At 43.2% G+C, this 23,756-nt stretch overlaps 1 protein-coding gene across 1 annotated transcript in view; it reads left to right on the top strand.

The window, feature by feature from the left end:
* Msp300 (Muscle-specific protein 300 kDa) overlaps positions 1-23,756 on the top strand; it is an 88,412-nt gene that overhangs the window by 27,404 nt on the left and 37,252 nt on the right. Inside the window, 12 exon segments of the mRNA XM_017910494.1 lie at positions 13,656-13,717; positions 14,396-14,491; positions 14,585-14,668; positions 15,848-15,940; positions 16,643-16,821; positions 18,293-18,680; positions 18,761-18,907; positions 19,849-20,386; positions 20,492-20,545; positions 20,548-22,162; positions 22,291-22,399; positions 22,669-23,713. Coding sequence (XP_017765983.1) covers positions 13,656-13,717; positions 14,396-14,491; positions 14,585-14,668; positions 15,848-15,940; positions 16,643-16,821; positions 18,293-18,680; positions 18,761-18,907; positions 19,849-20,386; positions 20,492-20,545; positions 20,548-22,162; positions 22,291-22,399; positions 22,669-23,713 — 4,410 coding nt within the window.

A 23,756-nucleotide genomic window follows, 5' to 3' on the forward strand; every position in this document is an offset into this window, starting at 1 on the left:
ATCGAAATTGATCCGGAGAAAGAGGCAACACAGATCAGCGAAGATGAGGTTGAGCTGTGAAGACCAACGAAAATTGTTAACCTTATGCGCTCGAGAGTCGCCATTTTGATAAAATTTCGGAGCTCGATATTCATTAACTGGGTTGGAACTACCAACCCAGTGAAAATGACTGGTTCTTTTCCCAGAATTTTCCTTTTCGCAATCACCGAACACATACACCTGCTTTAAGAATAAAATTGGTGTCAACTCGTATTAAAATAGAACCGTAATCAATATATTCACTCGTATTCATCGTACTACTGAAATTACTATAATCTGTGCACGTTATAGTTAGGTACCCCTAGTGTTAATATGTCAAATTTCAGATAATGTAACGGTGTGCGAGGTATCGAAACGAAACAATTCTAAAAATATCGTCAGCTTTGTAACAGAAAATCTTTGAACTGCTATTCTTCTTTAGCGAAAAAATGGTGGAGTGCGAAGGGTTAATAAATGGCGCAGAGGTCGTACGGTTTGCCTTCGAAGAGAATCGACGATGTCACCCGCGATGAGGAATAAGCGAGCACAGCGACACATCTGACACGATCGAACGTGGCAGCATACGAAGCGTAATGTGGTAACTCGTACTAATAGTAAACGATGACGTTATTGGGCGTCAGTTCAAGGCTACGAGCGTACTCGCCTGGCCTGTGGAACCTTTTGCTCCGTCTTTCCTCCTCCAACCTCACGTGTTCTGCATTTTTCCTCTCTCTCTGCTCGCTACATTTCGGTCGTACACCGTGTTCTTTCTCCTCGATTCGTCGGATTATCACGACCGTCCTACCATTTCACGATTCCTCGCCTTCCCTGCTATTCCACCGAGAGGATCGCGTATGCAAACTTTCCATGTTCCGTTTCTGTGATTCATACTCGCGCGTACCCGTCGTTATCGGCGCGTATAATTCGCCGGGGCGATAATTAGGCGGCAGGAAAGTGACATTGAGGTTGACGTAAGAGACGAATCTTTATATAGACGCCCGATCGTAATCGATGCGATCAAGCATCTATAAAGTTAACCGAGATACGATATCTTCGCTCACCGTGTTTAGCGCACTTGTCTCGCAATTTTTCCGCTCGGCGTATTACGCCGGCGCCAAGGTTTCCCTCATTTTTCAAACGGCAATTATCTCCAGGCGAATACCTCGCAAGCTCGCGAAATTCGATTCGCGTGATAAGAATATGCGTATTTGCTCTCGGAGCGGTATCGAAAATGGGAATTTTTAACGGCGGAATTATCGAACGAGTGGAAACGACTGGTTCCGAACGTTTTATTTTTCCAGGTAACGAAAATGTGCAACAACTTTCGATAAAACGACTGTTGACATTTATCCAAATAGAAACGCGATTATATATAGCAGCTTATCTTCGTCGCACGGCTTCGCAATTATCGCCATCTATGTACAACGTATTTAGCTACGTATCACGCGTCGATGATTCTCGTGTTCGGAGATAATTCCAATGTTTACGATACTCCCCACCCAGAGAAATTATAAGGAGCGCGATCTCTGGAAGAAGCTATACTCTGGAAACGAGTCGCCACAAGCTATTTTATTTATTTATTTATTTATCTATTTGACGGATAAACATGCTTCATAAAGAAATAATACAGTAAAATAAAAATAAAAGCAAAAATAAAACTAAAAGGAGCACAATTACATACAAACTTATACAGGAGGATACATTGTTCTATATCATAAGTACGCAAAAGAATAACGAGGATCGTGATCTCTGGAAGAAGCTGTACTCTGGGAGCGAGTCTCCACAAGTTATTTTATTTATTTATTAATTAATTTGACGAGTAAATACTCTTTATCAAGAAGTAATACAGTAAAATAGAAATAATTAAGAAAATAAAAGTAAAAGCAGCACAATTAAGCACAATTACGTACAAACTTATACAGGAGAATACATTGTTCTACACCCTAAGTACGCAAAAGAATTACGAGGATCGCAATCTCTGGAAGCGAGTGGCCACGAGTTATTTTATTTATTTATTTATTTATTTAACTGATAAACATCCTTTATAAAGAAGTAATACAGTAAAATAAAAATAATTAAAGAAAATGAAAGCAAAGATGTGCATAATTACATACAAAGTTATCCAGAGGGATATATTGTTCTACAGCATAAGTACGCAGAAGAATTACTAGGATCGTGACCTTTGGAAGGAGTGGATATATACTCTGGAAGCGAGTGACCACAAGTCATTTTATTTATTTATTTATTAATTTATTTGACGAGTAAACACCCTTTATCAAGAAGTAATACAGTAAAATAAAAATAATTAAAAAAGATAAAAGCAAGAATGAAACTAAATGAGCATAATTACATACAAAGTTATACAGAGGGATACATTGTCCTACATCATAAGTACGCAAAAGTATGACTAGGATGGCGATCTCTGGAAGAAGCTGTACTCTGGAAGCGAGTCGCCACAAGTTATTTTGCTTTTCATCGCGTCTGTCGCGTTTATCCGCTTCCGTCTGGTTTCCCACGATACCGGTCCTCTCTCGTCTACCTGTCCGCAGGTGCAGGCTGTCTCTGTTCGCCTCGAGCGGCTGGTCCTCGCGTCCTCTTCGTCTGCGCTGGCAGACTGGTCTGTGAGCCGAGACCAGGCAGGCTGAACCGAGCGAACGAGAAGCGCGAAATTGCACCGAGGCGCGAATTAACGAGGGAGAAAGACTTCCTGATGAGAAATCGGTGCAACCTGCCAATCCAATTGGGTCGATCGATAGCCTGTCGACGAGCCAGAGTCCCTATTACGGGGCTTTAATCGCGAATGAAAGACAGGCTCGATCCGAGAGATCGTCTCTCCAGACTGAGCTTCCTGGTAATCGGATTTCGCTTCTTTCTTCGTCCAAGGTCGTGCAAGCGACGCTGCACGAGGATGACTATACGTGGGTGATTCCTGCAGTGACCGTCTAGGCAGTTCTTAAGAACTCGCGGGAGCAAATGGCGTCCCGAGAAGAGCGAGTACCGTGCTGGGATCTGGCACGCGACTGTTTTAAATTGCTCCACAGATTCGTTCTCTCGTGGTAATTTATAACAACGCCGTAGATTCGGAAACACAGCAGGCATTAACGGGATATAATTAGAACGCGACACTTTAGGTAGCGATGCGCCATTTTTCGCGCACATGGCGTGCAGGTGCGTTCCCATTGAGGAAGGCCTGGCAATTATCGCCGATGGGCGCTCGCAACGTCTTGGAAATTGAATGGAGTACTCGTTAATAGACCAGACATAGACCAAGTACCTTCCGTTAAGCGATTACCTATGCCCCAGACACGTGATGGACAGCCTGCAGCCCCTAAGCTCCGTGTTCCGCCATTTCGAGTCATCGAAAACGTCGTGTTGCGAATACGGACATCCTCCAATCGCGAAAACACCTTTTCCCAACTAACCAGGCTTTAAATACGAACCATACGAATTCGCGCAACATCCGCCATCTTGACACATTGCGGACCAGACATTTTATTCCTAACCGTACCCCGTGGCCGGGTATTTTTTTCCGTCAAATATTTTCAAATTAGCGACGATTTGTTATTAGTTAAAAATCATTGTCACGTGAAATATTTATTTTCGACGATTTTTTAGTATTTTTCAATAAGTAAAAATTTGTACAGGCTGAAAATTTTTCAAAGAATGATATTTAGTAAGACATGTAACTAAGTGAAGTGGAATACCACGAAGCTTGCAAATGTAGCGAGTTTCGTTTCTTTTGCCGTTGATTTTGCATACTTTGTCTTGTCAATTTCTGGTTTTTCGAAGGTTTTTCGAAAGTTGTACTGGGATGTGTTGTATACTACCTGACAACTTTTGCAGGTGATTCTTACGTAGAGTTATTTTAGCAATATTCGAAGGGCCTGGTACACCTCTTTCTAAATCTGTCGACTGTGTTATTTTTCTAGGACAAAGCCAATTTCTTGCCACCCCGAGAAGAAAATCTTTGCACCCTATATTACTTTGTGGATTCAGCGTTTGGCAAACTCGAAATGAACTGAAAAGACCACGGTTAATCAAATAAAGTACTACCATTTTTGCCACTTTATTGTCTTTCTGGGAATATTATTACACGCAATACGAAATACGAGTTATCTCGGCAACGACCCCTAACGTCGAAATAGGAAAGACGAGATATCTCGTCATCCGTCCGCAGTGTGTCAAGTTTATACTCGTTTCGCGAATAATTCGCAATTATTTCGTCGCACTTTGCGGTATACCAGGTACGGTGCGATAAATCATGGCCGGAATAAACGCGCTGGAAGATTCTAGAGGTCGCGGAGGCTCGATCGATGGCGCCTGTGACATTATCCGCGCCGCGAAACGCCATTTTGTCCAGGACTCGGATAAATTAGCGAGCACGGTAAACATCGTAGCGCAATAGCTGCGCAGCCTCGTGCTTTCTATTTATAGTCGTGACACTTTTAATCGAAGCTCGTTTTCCCTTTCAGGAATCGAGAAGGATTACGCGACTCGTTTCTTCCGCTCCTGCCCCCGCCCGGCGCGGCTCGCTGCCTCGCTGAATCTCCTTAGGAAAAAAGAATCGTTCCCCGTGCCCCGAGACGCGCGAATCGAGACTCGCGTACGAGCTAGTTTTACGACCGGCTCGAGGTCGACCGTTCGGTCGGAGCGATCGCGAAATGACGATTTCGGCACGGATTTCAGCGACCGCGGCGCGCGAGGTCGACACGCACGCCATGATTTCTCCAATTTGCCCGACGAGCAACGTGGCCGGCTCGTGGCATGCGATCTTGCCTCATCCCCTCTGCACGCTCATTAGGAAGTAATTAACAAACAATCGCTAGTACAAACACAGCGTCGTTTTTAATGGGGAACGATCGTGACTGTCGTGACGGGAGATCGGCACTCCACGATCCACGATTCGTCCATGTTAATTTCTTAACCTTTCTTTGACAGTATTGGAGAAAGCGACCTTTTATTATTATTATTATTATTATTATTATTATTATTTTTATGACTGAAATGAAATTGAACGTGAACTATACTGAAACTGTATTGAAACAGTACCGAAACTGTTCAGAAGCTATACTGACAATGAGACTCTACAGAAATTGTACTGAGCTTGTACTGAAATTGCACTGAAACGATTCTGAAACTGTACTGAAACTATACTGAATCATTTTTGAAACTGTACTGAAACTATACTGAATCAGTTTTGAAACTGTACTGAAACTGTACAGAAACTGTTCTGAGACTGTACTGAAATTGTCAATAAAATTGTATTGAAACTGAACGTGAACTGTACTGAAATTGTATTGAAACAATAACGAAACTGTTTAGAAGCTATACCGAGACTCTACAGAAACTGTACTGAGCCTGTACTGAACTTGTACTGAAATGGTTCTGAAACTGGAGTGAAACTGTACTAAATCAGTTCTGAAACTGTACTGAAACTGAACGTGAACTGTACTGAAACTGTATTGAAACAGAACGGAACTGTTCAGAAGCTATACTGAGACTCTACAGAAACTGTACTGAGTTTGTACTGAAATTGTACTGAAACGATTCTGAAACTGTACTGAAACTGTACTGAAACTGTACTGAATCAGTTTTGAAACTGTACTGAAACTGTACAGAAGCTGTACTCAAACTGTATAGAAACTGTTCTGAGACTGCACTGAAATTGTCAATAAAACTGTATTGAAACTAAACGTGAACTGTACTGAAACTGTATTGGAACAGTATCGAAATTGTTCAGAAGCTATGCTGAGACTCTACAGAAACTGTACTGAGCCTGTACTGAACTTGTACTGAAATGGTTCTGAAAATGTAGTGAAACTGTACTAAATCAGTTCTGAAACTGTACAGAAACTGTATAGAAACTGTACTCAAACTGAACGTGAACTGTGCTGAAACTGTATTGGAACAGTATCGAAATTGTTCAGCAGCTATGCTGAGACTCTACAGAAACTGTACTGAGCCTGTACTGAACTTGTACTGAAATGGTTCTGAAACTGTATTGAAACTGTACTGAATCAGTTCTGAAACTGTACTGAAATTGTACTGAAAGTGTACAGAAACTGTACTCAAACTGTACTCAAACTGTACTGAAAACACACTGATCTACTGAAAATATGCTAAATCTACTGAAACTGTAATGAAACTGTACTGAAACTTATCGTAAACTGTACTGAAAGTGTACTAAAACTTATCGTAAACTGTACTGAAAGTGTACTGAATCAGAGCTGAAATTGTTCTGCAACTGTACTGAAAGTGTACTGAATCAAAACTGGAACTGTACTGAAACTGTTCTGAAACTGTACTGAGACTGTACAGAAACTGGGCTGAAATTCTACTGAAACTGTACTGTGACTATACAGAATCATGTTTTCATTAATCAGGAAAATCCTACTGATTACAGACTATGAAGAGAAATATATACACACACACACACACACATATACATATAAATACGTATAAAGTTTGAACGCGAAAGAATTAGTCAAAATAGGAAAATTATCCGTGTAGCATATTCGAGAAATCAATCATCAATGAGCGCATAATTCGTGACATATTTTCAAAGTTAAAGAAATTAAATGGTACGCACGTACCTAAAGGGTGTCAACAGTTCTAGAAATTTATACTCTCGAGTAGAAGGGGGCTGTGAATAATTTCAGTTATTAATATAAAAAGGAAAGAAAAATTTACGACTGTTCTACGAGATCCAAGAAAAGATAGCCTTATCATCCCATGTCTTATCTATCACGAGACATGTAAGAGTAAAACAGTCTCTTTCGACTTTGTCATCCATCATTGTTCCCCCTTGTTTATTATTCAATAATATATTTTCGAGAACGCGTTAATTCCTATCGATTCATCGAGAGACTGATCGGCTAGAGCCCCTCGAAACTTCGGCCCTCGACACCGTGTCTGCAACCGCGTGCATAGCAAATGGCGTGCAGTTGCATTCGCTAATTGGGAGTCGGGCCTTCGCGTTCTTACGAATGCGGCTCTTTAGGAAAGTCGTTGCAGCGAACGTTGTTATCGCGTTGTGTAAACTTGTTGCTGAAACGAGCCACGGGCTATTTCAGCCGGTGATCATCGCTAAAAACGGAAGTCGAGGATCACTGGGTACTCTCGTTGTCTACCTTTTCGTAACGACTTCTCACTGCGGCCGAGCTATCGATAGATGCATCCATTTCGCTCGCGCTATGCAGTTTCAGCTGCGCCACCAATGGATCCCCTTATCGCGGCTCGAATGTCAAGGTCGCGTTATCACTGGTCCCGTTTTCTACTTACATTCGTGCAACTTCGCGAGTTCCATTCGCTAATTGGACACGAACGAGGGCTTGTTTACCACTCGGGGAAACGCTCGAGATTATTATTATTCGCGACAGAGAGTCGGGAACTGACGAGACGGGATAAAGAGGCTCCGAGAGTTTCTCTCGATTCACGAAGAACCACGAGGATACAGCGTTTCCTTCCTTGTGATCAGGTTAAACACAGAGCCGTGTCTGATAAAAAGCTCGTAGAAAGACACGGTTGATGAAGCAAAGGTAATCGTAGATTCGTCACGGGTATCGTTTGCTCTTTGCCACGAATTCAATACCCTTTGGAAAACAGAAAGCACCACATGGCTGTATCGTTCCTTTCATCGTCCAATGGCAGCCTGTTATACCGAATCTAACGGCGCCAACTTTCTTCGGGAACTTAACCCCCTCGACTCGACAGACGACTTTCAGTCGCTGGCAAATGGCGAGAATTATTCACGAATATCGACACCAACCCAAACCGTAACTATACGTGGGATATTTGAATAAATCAGTTCCCTCGATATCGATTCGTTCGCGATTTCCTGCCACGTTAGCTCCGTGCAAGAACTCTCACCGACTCTGCCCTTCGCGGAAAAGTTTCCATTCGAAGGAAGAAGTCTGTAAGCAAAAAGGATCGGATCGAGAGGAGATCGATCGATCCACGTCGAATGAAATCGAGAGAATTATGAATTCTCGATTAGGATTCAGAAGCTAAATGGGACGCAGTGATCGATGGGACAGATATCCTTCTCGCAAGGGATCAAGGAAACACACGAGATCGTCATTGCACGGACTAGCGAGAAGCTCCGATAGCCTTGCAGAATCGAAGTCAGGAAAAGAGAACGAGGTGAGATGACGAGGGAAAAGAGCCTCGCTCGATTTTCCCTTTTTCAAATGATACCTAATACACTTTAGAATTGCCGGATGATCGGAACCTTCGGCTATTTCGCGAGATTGCGGTGGAATAAAGCGAGAAATAGAACTATCCGGTGTAACAGACAGTCGTTACCACATCCAGCCACTCGAGGACCCATCTGCGTTGCAAAATTGAACTCGATCGGAGAATTATAGAGAAACAAAATGGAGCAGCGCGAGAAGAAGTATACTCCGCGTTGCACGAGCTAGCTGAAGCTAGAAAGAAAGAAATAACAACGAGATGACACGATCGAGAGAAAAGGACCTCGATCATCTTCCTCCATTCCCAAGGATGTCCGCGTATCCGGCATACGAATAGACCTATTACCTCGCCTGCGATTACCTCGATCTCCATCGATTTTGAGGAATCGAGGGAAAAAAGGAACAAGGTGATCTCTCGATCGATCGGTCTCCGCTCTCGCGAGAGAGACACGTACGATATCAAGCACATGAGCTCATCCACGAGAATTTGTCCCACTTCACCGATCGCCCCTTCCTCCTCCCGCCATTTGCTTTCAACATCTCCGCGCCGTGCGGGCCGCACGAAAGCGCTAAAAATACGAATTTATATGCGCGTCCGCGTTATGCGTGTGCCTCTTTTCGAGGAAAAACGAGAGGGGAGAAAGGCGAGATAATTTTAAATGTCAGACTCGACGATCCGACGATTCCGACGATGAAAAGAGGGAAAGGAGAGTTCGGATGCACGGGTCAGACAGAGCGGCCACCGCGAGGGGCAGCCATTTCCACGACTGGCCCCCTCGATTCTCGTGCAACCACGCCTGTCGAGTTTCGCTGCTCGCAGTTAATTGTTTCCATTAATTTCGTTTGCTGAAACTCGCTTTCGCGCCTGATACGCGCTATCTAACGCCGAAACGCGCGCGTCGTCCGGAACACCGGCTTAACGAGCAGATTGCCAGCCTTTGTTCGAGGAATACGAGCGGGGCTGTAAGATTGGAATTTATTTGCCAGCGATGACATTGGCACGGGGTTATTGTCGAAGTCGAGATTGCATTAGCTCGCGATCAATTTTATTTTTCCAAGTGCCTCGAGAAAAATTGGGACTCCAGAAGCCTCTCCCGTGTTATTATCAAGATTAAAAGAGAAACGGTCGTCGAGCAGAATTGCTTCCAGAGAGATTAAGAATGAAACGCGTTAGTCGTGCGGAGAGACAGTTTTTAATACGACCACTTGCAAGCTTAACGATCACACCGACGCTCGTTACCGGTGTATGCGGCCGCCATGTGTGGCGCATTCAGCCTCGCGCTCGCGCGCACGCGTTTAACCGTATTCTTCGGCCAGAGCGACCGCACCTTCGCAACGCGATGCGTCCAAAGGTGGAATAAAAGTTGGCCGACTGCTGACCCGAAAATACAAAGAGATTAATCTCTTCGTGCCCCGTCGCCGTGGAGCGCCGCCATTTTACGACGCGACGTTCTTTCTATTCCCCTCCAGAGATGTCGCGCTTAACCGTGTATCGATGCGCGAATCGTATTTCTTCGAAATTTATCGCGCCTCTCCCAACCAGGGCCCCATTATCGTCCCATTAAGCCGCCAATAAAACGTCGAATCCGCGTAATTTAAAACTAATAATATAATCCGCTGTTCACACTCGGTCGAGCCTTTCCACTTCCTCTTCTCCTCTCGAGAGTACTCGTCCCCTTTTCACGGACGGGACGAATGGATGCCTCGGTTCGCTTGTTCCTCGGGTTTTTGCACCAATCCCCGATCGTCTATCCGTCACGGCGAACAGTTAAATTACATCGTTCGCGCGGAACGTGTAATTTTACGGCGCATTACGCGTGCATCGATCACGCGATCTGCATAATCCTTAAACGCGAATTAATACACCGGTCCGCAGCCGATGGTCCTCCGGTTTGCGCCGCTCGATCGAGCCCATGTTCGCGTTTCCACGTGTCATCAATGAGAATAACGTCCACGCGATAATAATAGGACGCAGGAACAGTCGGGCAAGAAATGTTCGAGTATCGAGTTATATGCGAATGCTACCGGCTCTATTTAGCAGCAGTGACTCATATCTCGTTAGGATACAAGGAACATCTATTAGCGAACAATGCGATAGCTTCTCGCGAGAGTCCGTCGTGATATACATTTCTATAGCCTCGATCGAAGTCGTCGTCGATCAAGGTTGCTTCCCCCTCCCTAATGCGCGTACGTGGCTCGGGAGTCCCGCTCGCTCGCTAAGTCTGCGCGTTGACGATACCGACTCACGGTGCGAGAGAAAATGGTGGACAGCTTCTCGCGATAATTCGATTTCTTTCCAATTTTTCCCATGGGGTATCCACGCGAGCATTCCCGCGGGCCCGAACCTGGGCTGGGACGCGAGAGGGGAACAAAGGCGTGTAATAAGCAGCTCCGTCCGTGCACGACACGGCTACACAGTCTGGAGGCGAGTGCACTGTACTTTTGACGCGAGAAGTGACAGTACGCAACGTGCATGCAGATCACGTACGAGTGCCAACAGCGTGGAACACACACCTCTTCGTTTCTCGCGTGCACGTGTTCTGCCCGCGCACCTTTTAATCCACGCTCGCGACTTCGAAACTTTTCCTCTTTGCCCGCTTATCGACCACCGCGATCCCTCGCGCGGCGATCGTTGCCAAAATGCCAGCCATGCGTCCCTCGAAACGTGATTTATATTAAGATCCACGATCGAGATTACGCCGTTTTTTCGTCCACGCTTGGTAATTACGCCTGCTGGACGATTTTCGTGCAGGAAGGAAGGGTGCATAAATTAGAAACTCTGGGAATTCGCGAATTTTACCTGCTCCGGCTCGAACAACGCTCGGCAAGAATTCCCTTCCATACTTTTATAAAATATAGTATAAAAAAGGCATTTCCGATTATGTCGAATAATAAAGACGGTGATCGGAGTAAGCAAGGTCGGAGAAACGTAGACGATCGGAAATGGAACGGCATACGGGCTCTTTCGGCGAGGAATGAATGAAATTTTATCGCGCGAATGATTCAGGACAGCCGAAAGGATATTTTAAAGGCCCACGTAAGAGCAGGAACGTTTACTGCCAATAAAAGCAGTCTATTCGACGCAGCATACGCGCCTGGCTAAATTTACTACGTGGGAAACTGGTTTCAGCTACTTCGCGTCGATGCGTTCGTTGCACGCCACGAACCGCGAATTTTTCTTCACCCGGTGCTCATTGTGAACGTGCCGGACGCCATCTTGCGCCCGGTTCGCGACGAAAATCGCGAAAGCTCGGCTCCTCGCTCGATTCGGAGATCGTGCAACACGACGGTCACGAGGCAGAGCAATTGACGATGACGTAATGACAGTGAAGACCATTTACTTGAATACTACGTACGAATATTATCACCGACACTCTCGCCATCTCCGTTATCTCCGTCTCCGCGAGCATCGTGTCATAATTATTCTTGGATCCGAGAGGACGATATCGATTATTTAACCACGCGATACACGCTTTCTTCGAATCGCGAATATGTGGCACGATCGTGGTTACAGATCGATCTAGATCATCGACGAAACGGGAACAATGAGTCATTTTTCGACCGGGGGTAGATAAGAGCTTTCCCTTCGTACGGCCCTGGCCGTAGCGGGAATTAGCATCAGTCTTTTACGTAATCGTGCGGAGAATTTTCATTTATCTCGGAAGACGCGTGGAGGTTAGGTCTCGCGGAAGATACGGGGATCGAGAACCTTGAGGATCGGCACGTTTCGGAGATTAATGGTGGCAGATAAAAGTTGGCTCTCGAATTTCTGAAGCGTAGAAAAATAGAGGAAATGTATCTACAGATCGTACTCGTATCTTCTTGGAAAATAAAGAGTCGTGCATCCTCTTTTCGAAAGCTAGAAGAGGATGCACTGTTTCAGCGCGTATTAACTGGTCGACCGTAATCGCTATGACTAATTGAAGTAACGTCGCGATGAATTAACACCCGGATTTTAAATCTAGATTTCACGCTGGACTTAGCACCACCGATCAAATGTCTGGCAGATGGAAAATTGAAAGGAAAATGCATTTTGGGAAAATTGAAAAATTTGGAAAGTGATATTTAAAAATTTGTTACGTGTAAATTATAAGGATGATTATTTTTGTAATGGGTTCAGTGTCGAAGTTAAAATTAAAGTTAATTTAAAGATCGTGGACAAAAGAACCTTTCATGGAGAAAGGAACCAAGAACGAAAATGGTGAACCGAGTAAACGGGGTCAGAAGTTCTAATTAGTTTTAATGAAGACCGAGCATACACGAGTAAACAAGAAGCTCTCCATTCATCCTAATTGTCAGAATATTAAGTTCGAATTTGGGGGGATATTTTTAAATGCGACAATTTATTAAACACGATTCACCAAAGAAGAATAAATATAGAGATATTTAGAGATATAATAGGGAATAATAAATATAGAGATATAAAGAAAGGGTCTATGGATCCCTTTTCAGAAACGATGTCGTCATCGTAATAAATCGAAGATTAGTAGTACAGGAATTTAAGATTCGAATTTAACTTTTTGTGAAAGAATAGCAGGTCGAAGACTTTCTGCCATAAATTTGATAACATTTTTAACCCTTTGCACTCGAGGGGCGCCCTTTAGTCGCCATTTTATAAAATTTCGAAGATCGATATTAATTAATATATCAAATTTAATGCAATGTAACAGTGTGCGAGCTATCGAAATCAAATAATTCTACAATACTATTATTATACAATTCTTTGTTTACTGCTCAAAAAAGTATCGTCAGCTTTTTAGTAGAGAATCTTCGAACTCCTATTCTTCTTTAGCCAAAAAATGGCCGAGTGCAAAGGGTTGAAACAGTAAATAACAAATTACACACAAATTTACACGTAGAATTATTTTACTTCTACATTCCACGCACATTGTTGCGTTATTTTATCTATAAATTAATTAACACTGATTTTTGGAATTCTATTAAATGGCGACCGAGGCTCGTTTCTAGAACGCAAAGGGTTAAAATTAAAATTGGGAAAGAAAATTTTAAATATCGATTTAAAATATTTCGCTAGCAACGAAAATTACTAAATTTTACCCTCTTATTTATGGGGGATTTTTGCAATTTTATTAAATGGCGATCGAGGCTCGTCTCTCGAACGTAAAGGGTTAAAATTAAAACAGGAAAAGAAAATTTAAAATATTTCGCTAGCAACGAAAATTATTAAATTTTACCCTCTTATTTATGGGTGATTTTTAGAATTCTATTAAATGACGATCGAGGCTCATCTCTCGGGCGCAAAGGGTTAAAATTAAAATTGGGAAAGAAAATTTTAAATAGCGATTTAAAATATTTCGCTAGCAACGAAAATTACTAAATTTTACCCTCTTATTTATGCAACTCTTTTCACCCTCTTTATTCATCTCCTTCCATCAATTTCGTGATATTTTATTACACGGTTAAAACTGCCTGTTTTCGTTGCAGACGAACAGGAACGCGTGCAGAAGAAGACCTTCGTCAACTGGATAAACTCGTACCTCTCGAAGGTAAGGAGAACTCGTGGAAACTGTTTTCCCGAAGCAGGTGACAGGGTGAACGACCTTCGAGTCTTCCAACTATTTCTCTTCCATGAACGGTACCCCTCCCTGTCAACGTTTCCCATACACGGAATGTTAGCCAACTCTTCGTCCTTCTTCCTCCTTTTTATCGTCCCTTCCATATAACGAGGCATGGTCGAAATTACTCCTCATCACGAATATCAGAAGTTCGCTGGAGAATAACTCGTGCCTGGCTCGCGAGTCTCGATACCGCTCCCCTACTTCCGCACTTCCGGATACTTCGAAACTTGAATTAGAAATCCCGAAGCCTCGCGACATGCATACCCTGCAAAAGGCACGACATTGCGTTCGACCCTGTCTTTCGCTCGAAATTTCACCGAAGATTAGATCCTCGAGACATCTCTTTGCGACACGAATCGCAAACAGAGACGCGTGAAATTGCGATTTCTTCCATTTTGAATCATTCTTCGCTGACAATGAGAAGCGAGACAGTGTAATTCGCGAATTAAATGGCGAAACGAGGCCAATTTTTATTTTTTTTTTTTGTGTGTATATTTAAAATTTTGCTCGAAATTTGGAAGTCGGGAGTAGAGCGAAGATCGGTTGATTTTGAGGGAGATTTTTGGAGATGAGAAAGAGAGTATCGACGATGTGAATGGGTTTCAGAGAAGTCCACCGCTTCGAGTGGACGACTTGATAGAAGACCTGAAAGATGGCACCCGATTACTCGCATTGCTCGAAGTTCTGTCGGGCGAGAAGCTGGTAAGTTGGGAGTAATAGTGGCTCTGTCTGATCGCAGCTATCGTAATTGATCGATAGAACGCACTTGTACGGAACGCGTTTCTCTGTTCGCAGCCGGTGGAGAGGGGCCGTAATCTGAAGAGACCGCATTTTCTCAGCAACGCAAACACCGCGCTGCAATTCTTACAGAGCAAGAAAGTGAGTAACGATTCCTCGAATTTCAATCTTCAAAATATTCATATCCGAGAGTTCAAATTTTATAACTTTCATTTTACAGAACTTTAATTCAAGATTTCAAACATTTTAATCTGCCAGAAATTCAATCTTTTAATTTATGAGATAATTTATTCAGTTACTTTGTGGGCATCCATAAATTAAAAGAGAGACAGCAAACACCTAATACCTAATACAAACTCTCAACAAGATTGACACGAAATAAATTATAATTAAAAAAAAATTCAAATTTAAATTTCAAAAGTTCGAATTTTAATTTTGCAGAGTGCAAATTCAAAGTTTTAGGGTTCTGCGTGAAAATTCAGATTTGGAATATGAAAGAATACGAATTTGAAATACATACTTTGGTATTTTTGGTAATTATTAGAAATGGAAATATAAATATCACAGAGCAAAAAAGGGAGTAACGATTCCTCGTGCGATATTCAAATTTCAACCTTCAAAATACTCACATCTGACAGTTCAAAATTTATAACTTTAATTTTCCAGAACTTTAATTCAAAACTTCAAACATTTTCAAAAATTCAATCTTTTAATTTATGGGTTAATTCGTTTAGTTACTTTATAGGCATTCATAAATTAAAAAACAAATAACTAATACCTAATAAAAACTCTCAATAAGATTGACACGAAATAAATTATAATTAAAAAAAAATTCAAATTTAAATTTCAAAAGTCCGAATTTTAATTTTGCAGAGTGCAAATTCAAAGTTTTAGGGGTCCTGCGTGAAAATTCAGATTTGAAATATGAAAGAATACGAATTTGAAATACATACTTTGGTATTTTTGGTAATTATTAGAAATGGAAATATAAATATTACAGAGCAAAAAAGTGAGTAACGATTCCTCGTGCGATATTCAAATTTCAACCTTCAAAATACTCACATCTGACAGTTCAAAATTTATAACTTTAATTTTCCAGAACTTTAATTCAAAACTTCAAACATTTTCAAAAATTCAATCTTTTAATTTATGGGTTAATTCGTTTAGTTACTTTATAGGCATTCATAAATTAAAAAACAAGGAAATGGAAATATAAATATATTTATTATAATAAATGGAATTGGAAATATTGGAAATTTTTGAAAGATCGGTATTTGGGAAAATCGAGAAGTATACTACACCGGTATTTGATTGTTACAGATCAAGTTGGTGAACATAAATTCGTCCGACTTCGTGGACGGACGACCGCCCGTAGTGTTGGGCCTGATATGGACTATCATCCTTTACTTCCAGGTAGTCGCTGTTCCGTTTGTACAGTCGAATACGACCGAAGCTACGCAAAAAGCACATTTTCAACTTGAATGCGGTAGTTGCTTAAGTACGACGCTCGTGCCACACGTAACAGAATTATATAAATGTTTGCAGCGCGGATTAATTTACTAGCGTCACGAAGCTGATCGATCGCTATTTCGTATCGAATCTCTCCGTGAAATCCCGTGCGAATATTCTCTTCTTAATGACAAATACTTTTTAACCACTCGATCATTTACTTCGCCCCTTCTCGTTAACCAAATTAATCCTCGTTAAGAGCGAAGCGAGAAATTACATTGCATTCTGCTAACCGTATTTATTCCATGAAAACAAGCTACGATCAATGGATCGAAAGAAGGTGAGTAGCTATTTAACAAAAAAGAAATGAACCAAAAAAAGAAAAAAAAAAAGAAAAAATAAATAAATAAAAAGAAATAAGTAAATAAATAAATACGATCGTCACCAAGTTTGGTACGATCTCGATGAGAGAATTAAAGCCATAGAGAAAGTTGTGTGTACAGAGGAGAATGTTAAATTAGCACGCACCTACATGATCTTACGCATCACCCTAGTACACATATTAGTTGTTTCCTCTGTGATTTTTCTCTTGCCCCCCGCTCAACCTTAGCCCTCTCGTTTCTCCAACTCCGCATTCCGCGGTCCACTGATCCCGTATTTTTCTAGATCGAGGAGAACACCAGGGCTTTGGAGTATCTTGGACACACGTGGGGTAGCCAGAGCAGCCTGGAGAGCCTCAACACCCAAGGATCAGCCACCAGCGAGAGGAAACGCATCAGCAGTGAGAAATGGAAGCAGGGTGCGAGGAAGACTCTGCTACAATGGGTCACCAACGCTCTACCAAAGTCAGTACTCTCGATACGTATGCTAGAAAATCCAGTGCCAACATTTTTTTATTTCCATACGGTGGTAAATTCATCCCAGAGAACCAGTCGGTACCCTGAAAGGAATAAACGATGACGTACCCCAGTGTCTTATACACTCGATTTCCATTAACAAATCCTATTTTCATTTTAAAAGTGCAAGACTTTGATTTTAATATCTTCGATGCGTTACCAAATTTTCGAAAACGATAAAACATTAAAATCCTAAGTTAAACTTAGCCTCAAACGACGAAACATCGGCGTCTCATCCACTCAACTTTCACTAACATATGATAACTCACGTGGAATTATTAAGGACTAAGGTCTCTGAATTCAAAATTGAGAACTCAGAACTCAGAGTCCAGCACTCAGGACCAAGAATTATGAAACAAAACACCCATTTTTATTTATACAGAGACACAAAAAGAGTAATCAATGATGTACCAGTGTCTCATCCACTCGACTCCTATTAACAAACCACTCATATTTATTTATACAGAGACACAAAAATACGATAGTTTAGTTTCATTATATCTGATATACTATCACATTAACTCCAAACGAAAAAATACCAAAGTCCTAAGGCAAATTTAAATTACAAAATATCAACATTTCTATTCCACTTGTATTAAGAAAACTCTTATTTTTATTTATACAGAGACACAAAAATAAGAAACCTTAGTTTCATTATTTCTCATATGGTACCAAATTTACACCAAATGAAAATACACCAATGTCCTAAGGCAAATTTAAACTACAAAATACCAACATCCCCACCCAACTTCCATTAACAAACCTCCCATTTTTATTTATATACAGGTAAAAATATGGGAGTTTAATTTCATTATTTCTCATACGGAACCAAATTTATTCCAAACGAAAAGACACCAAATTCCTAAGCCAAACTTAAATTACAAAATACCAAAGTTTCCAGTCGACTTGCATTAACAAACCTCCCATTTTTATTTATATACAGACAAAAATATGAGAGTTCAATTTCATTATTTCTGATATGCTACCAAATTTACTCCAAACGAAAAAACACCAAAGTCCTAAGCCAAACTTAAATTACAAAATACCAACATCTCCACTCGACTTGCATTAACAAACCTCCCATTTTTATTTATATACAGGTAAAAATATGGGAGTTTAATTTTATTATTTCTCATACGGAATCAAATTTATTCCAAACGAAAAGACACCAAATTCCTAAGCCAAACTTAAATTACAAAATACCAAAGTTTCCAGTCGACTTGCATTAACAAACCTCCCATTTTTATTTATATACAGGTAAAAATATGGGAGTTTAATTTTATTATTTCTCATACGGAATCAAATTTATTCCAAACGAAAAGACACCAAATTCCTAAGCCAAACTTAAATTACAAAATACCAACATCTCCATTCGACTTGCATCAAGAAAACTCTGATTAATCCCATTTCCTTGGCGCAGAGACATAAAGGTACGAGACTTCGGTGAAAGCTGGCGCGACGGTAACGCCTTCCTGGCTATCATCGACGCGATCAAGGCGAATCTAGTGAACATCGCGGCCATGAGAGAAGCAACGAACAGAACCCGTCTAGCCACGGCGTTCCACGTGGCCGAGTCGGAGCTAGGTATCGCCAGACTCCTTGACCCCGAGGACGTCGACGTTCCCCAGCCCGACGAGAAGTCGATAATGACTTACGTGGCACAATTCTTGCACAAGTACCCGGAACCGAAGTCAGCCGCCTCCGACTCGTTTGCGGCTGTGCAGCAGGAGTACGACGCGCTGCTCAGCTGGCTCTACGAGAAGCTGAAATACTTGGAGCAGATGACCACCTCGCCTGGCACTTATGACGTATGTATTCCTACTCGTACAATTATTTTTCCCAATATATAAAATCATAACGGTGTGTTCTTCGAATTTTCTATACAAAGGAGTACCTAGCCTTCAAAGCGGAGGCTGAACAACAAAGGATCATATACGACAAGCTGCAGCACCTCGTCGAGACACCTAGCATGATCAGCATCACCAGGGACTCTTGGAAGCACGTACAGAATTTGTGGAAACTTTCGGAGATGCTCGTGAGTTGAACTTGATCGACGATTAGATAGATCCTTCAGAAATTTTACAACTTCGAAATTTTATTTTTTCCTTGTTAACCGTTTGAGTCCCAAGTAGCGCTTGAGGCTTTGGAAGAACACGGTCGAAAAATCCTGAACAGCGCGATAACGCTTGCCTTAATCGAGTGCGAGGAAGTCCAAACGGCGCGATAGCGCTTGCTTAATTTTATGTCGAAGAATCCCAATCATCGCAATAGCGCTTGTTGGTACTATGTGACGTACATGCATCAGCAAAGTTGAGCGCGATCGCGCTGCTTGGGACTCAAACGGTTAACCCTTATCGGTCGTAAGTCAACTCTCACGTGACAACAGTACCTTGTCGCTGCAGTCGCGTGTCACGTGGGAGCTGACAAGACGAAAATTTTTCGCACATTTACCGAATCCAGCTACCTAAACCTAGCGAGAATCACGTGTAAAAAGCTAGCATCTGATAAGAGTTAAAAAAGTCCAAACTCTGAGTATAACAAAGTCTGATGTCGAATCTTACTCTTTACTTGCACGGTCTAATTTACTACCTGATTAATAATCAGAGACTTAGAGTACCTTCAATAATTTTACGTATATCCTGATACGAATGCTCGAAATAGTGTTCCTTATCCAGTTATCAATACACGTATCAGCATATTGCCTTTAGTCCCCTAAATATCCAGCACGTGACGCTCGCAGGCTGGTCTACGCATGCCTATTGATCAGTCTGACACCGTGACTGTCACGGGGGTATAATCGAGGTGTGCACGAGTAAAATAACCAACGTCTAATTTAGTCTATCTCAAAATTAACTCTACTGGGAGTTATCAATTAAAGAAACAGCTACTTGGTGATTGGAATGTTTAAGAGGTTAATTCTTCGTGATCGATCAGTAAACTGACACTGTAAAAATGTTCCATCGTTTGTTTCGTTAGATGCTACGCTGGCTCTGGCTCCTAGACTCTCATCTGCCAGGCGAATTGGGGGTGGTGGGCAGATGGCTGTGTCGCGCGGAAGAACTGCTGCTATGCGACGACATCCCGGACGAAATGACGGAGAAAACGGCGAACATAATCTCGAACAAGCTGGAAGAGCACAAGAAGTTCTTCCTCGACCTTCCGTCCATGACGGAGCAGTTCCAGGCGGCCAGAAATTCCGAGGCCGCGTTGAAAGTACACCCTGAACAACTGAACGAAATGGCGGCCCGGTTGGACAGTCTGCCGGATCGCGCCGCCAAATGTAGAATCCGACTAAAGTTCCTCGAACACAAGTGCTGCCTTATCGTTTTCTTGTTCCTAGTCGAGACGAAGCTGAAGGGCTGGGGCGAGAAGTACGGCTCCGAGGAGAGCGTGCATCAGATGCTGGAACAATACAGAATGTTCGTGTCGCGAAACAGAATCTTTCACGAATTCCAGAAAGCGTACCTCGACATGCAACAAGTCGTCGAGGAATACAAATGCGTGGGCAATATCGGTGAGTATGTTAAGCTCGTTTAATTACAAATCGTAGAGTTTAGTGTCAGTTAGACCGAGCATTCCGAGTTCTAACGCTCGAACGTTTGTTCACCCTACGCGACAGACCCAGAAGAGAACGCGAGTATCGATCGTTTCATGAAAGAGACCAACGACAAGTGGAAGACCTTCGTTGCGTGCAAAGCATGCTGGAAGAAGTGGTAGCCTATTGGCGTCGATGGAACGTCATCTCCGACGAGTTCGTGGACTGGCTGAACCGTGCTGAACCTGCCTTGAGCCTCCCCGAGGAGGACAAAATGGAGTTCTTCCAAGACATAAGCGTGTGGAAGGACAAACACCAGCAACTGTCCGACACCGTGACATTCTTGATCGCCACCTCGAACGAACAAGTCGCCTTGGACTTGAAGCAACGTTACACGAGTCTTACCTCCAGATGGGATTCCCTGTTCCAGGAAGCGAAACAGTACATGCATATTGGAGACGTGATTCGAAACAGAAAGGATTACAGAGCCGGAGTGGAGACTCTGCAGACCTGGCTGAGAAACGTCGAAGCAGCCTTGTCGGCTACCGACCTGACCACGACTGAGAAGATCAAGGCTTACGGCCAGAAGCTGCAAGTCTTCCACAACGAGGTGGAAGGGATCGAAGACCTTTTCAAGAACATCAGCAAGAAATTCCAGTCGCTCATCCAAGACCTGTCCCGCGACGAAGTTGACAAGATGATGAACACCCTGAAGAAAGAGAAGGAAGCTCTAGTGAAGGTACGAGCTCTGATACCCATGCAACTGCACCTGTACCATCAACTCCTGGTACAGCAGGAGTCCCTGGAGACTGGACAGCAACAAATCGCTTTCTGGTTAGACGAGGCGGAGAAGATGCTGGCTAACGTAGACCTGTCAGCCGGCAGAGAACACATTTTGGCTCAGTTAGAGCGTCACAAGGGCTTCTTCTTGAGAACTCTCTACTACAAGTCCATGCTGGAGTCCAAGAACAGAGTGTTCGCCAATATAGTGAAGTCTGTAGACAGTCACGCTGACGTGGCCACCGCGGAAGGTGGGAAGACGCTTAGAGAGCTGAACGAACGTTTCAACAAAGTGTTCCAAGTGGCTCAGACCTGGGAGCAACGACTTCAGGAGGCAGCCAGATGTTGGACCAGGTTCAAAGAGTGCGAGAGACAAGTCTGCGAATGGCTGTCAGTCGCGGAGACTATGATGAACGACAAGCACACCGACAATAAACGATCCATAGAGTACCACAAGAATTTCTTCAGCAACGTTAGCGAGAAACGGATTCAAGACTTCGTGAACGCTGGACAGGACTTGAAGAACATTCTACCTGTCGAGAAGCAAGCTTCCATCGAGGAGGCTGTGATAGCGCTTCAGAAACGCTGGAAGGACGTGCTGACGTTTGCTCCTCTTCATTTAATGAGACTGGAGTTTCGCCTGGACGAAGCCACGTTCCTGCAATACATCAAGGAGATCGAAGTGGAGGTGAAATCGGAGCAGCAGGCTCTGATAAAGAACGACAACGTGGAGAGCATCCTGCAGCGAAACAAAGAGTTCTTCGTGAACCGTGGCACCGTTCTCGAGGTGGAGAAGTGCTTGCAGAACCTGAAGAAGATCAGCAACGTTTACAGCCAGATGGAACCCAACGACGACAGCTTGGCCACAGCTGCGCACCACGCTGAACGCATGTGGGAGGATTCCGCCCAGAGAGTGGAACACTTGAGGGAACAATTGAAGCAAGTGCCTGAGCAGTGGGCTGCCTACAAGAAGAAGTGAGTATCTTAGATGTTTCCCCCTGATTAAAATCCCAAAAATCTATTCACAGCTATTGACAGCTGTTAAATTTCATCTCTTCGTCGACATCTTCGTTAATCTTGGTCCCTGCGAATTTCTCGTACAGATTCGACGAGATGGTGCAATGGATGGACCACGTAGACAGCAATCTGAGGACTATACTGCACGAGGTGAACACGTTGGAGGAATTCGAGACAGAGAAAGCGATATTCCAAGTAAGAAACATTACTGCTCTTCAAACGAGTCTTCGCGAGCGGTTATTACCGTAAAGCAAACAATCACCATTTTATTACCTTGCACTTAAATGCTTTTTCCTCGTTTCTTCTTTGCATTGCTTCGCTGGATAGGTTCAAGCCTTAACGGTAAATATAATCGTGTACCTCGCGTGATAGGAACTTAATAAGAAGTAGATAGATAGAGGCGCATTAGAATATACTGTATCTCGAGTGCATTGCATTAACATTTTCTTCTATTTACTCGCTAGAAAATATGCAGAGAGTCGGACAGCAAGCGCGAGGAAATGAAATGGCTAGTCCAGACTCTAGATAGCCTGACTTCCAACCGATCGGATCCCGAGGCTCTATCAGAGCAGAACCGTCTGGAGCAACTGATCACGCGTTACAAGAACCTCACTCCGACGATAGAGATCACCATGACGAAGACCGACATCTACTCCAAGAGTTACACCTACAGGAAAGAGGTCCGCGAAGTGTGCACCCTTCTGCACAAGGTCCGCGATCAGTCCAAGGTGGACGTGGTGTCCGAATGTCCAGAGACATTGCACACCGCGGTTACCCACCAGGAAAGTCGTCTGACTCAGCTGGAGCAGCAGAGACCTAACATCGTGAGCATGCTGCAGCGTGGCAAGGATCTCTTGAAAGACCAGCACACGCCTCCGTTCGTGTCCTTGGAGGTGCAGCAATTGGAATCCAGCTGGAACGACACGTACGGACAGAGCGTGGAGACCCTGAAGTCTCTGAAGAGCTCGCAGAAGCTGTGGAGCACTTACTTGGAACAGAAAGAGGAGATCCTGAAGCTGATCGAACAAGCCGAGGAAGAATTGAGGAAAATCGAGTCTACGACCTATTACGAAGCTTCGCAAGTATCGTCTGACCTGCAGAGCAAACAGGACTTCAGCTCCAATTTGAGAAAATCCGCCGAAGAGTTGCTGAAGAGGCTTCAAGAGACGTACAGCCATTTGGCCGACGTGACACCGAAGGAGAAGAAAGAGATACTGAAGAAGGAGATCACGCAAACGGAAAAAAGAGTAGAGACCACCCTGAAGACTGTCCAAGAGAAGGTGGTTTATCTGCAGGAACACAGTACTCGATGGAACAAATTCCAGGCGAAATTGAGCGAACTACAGTTATGGACCCAGCAGAGTGCTCCACAGTCTATCGCGGACACGGAGAACTTGGCGACCACCCCTGAAGAGATGGTCTATAGAACCGAGACCTTGCAGAAGGACATTCAAGAGAAGAGCAAGACGCTCAAGTTCCTCGAGGAGGAGTCTCAGAAGCTCGTAAAAGGTCTGGTAACTCTACTAATCCTCTAGACTCTCCAATTTCTTCC

Source organism: Eufriesea mexicana, unplaced genomic scaffold, assembly GCF_001483705.2.
Source record: "Eufriesea mexicana isolate 0111107269 unplaced genomic scaffold, ASM148370v2 scaffold106, whole genome shotgun sequence".
Classification (NCBI taxonomy): Eukaryota; Metazoa; Arthropoda; class Insecta; order Hymenoptera; family Apidae; genus Eufriesea; species Eufriesea mexicana.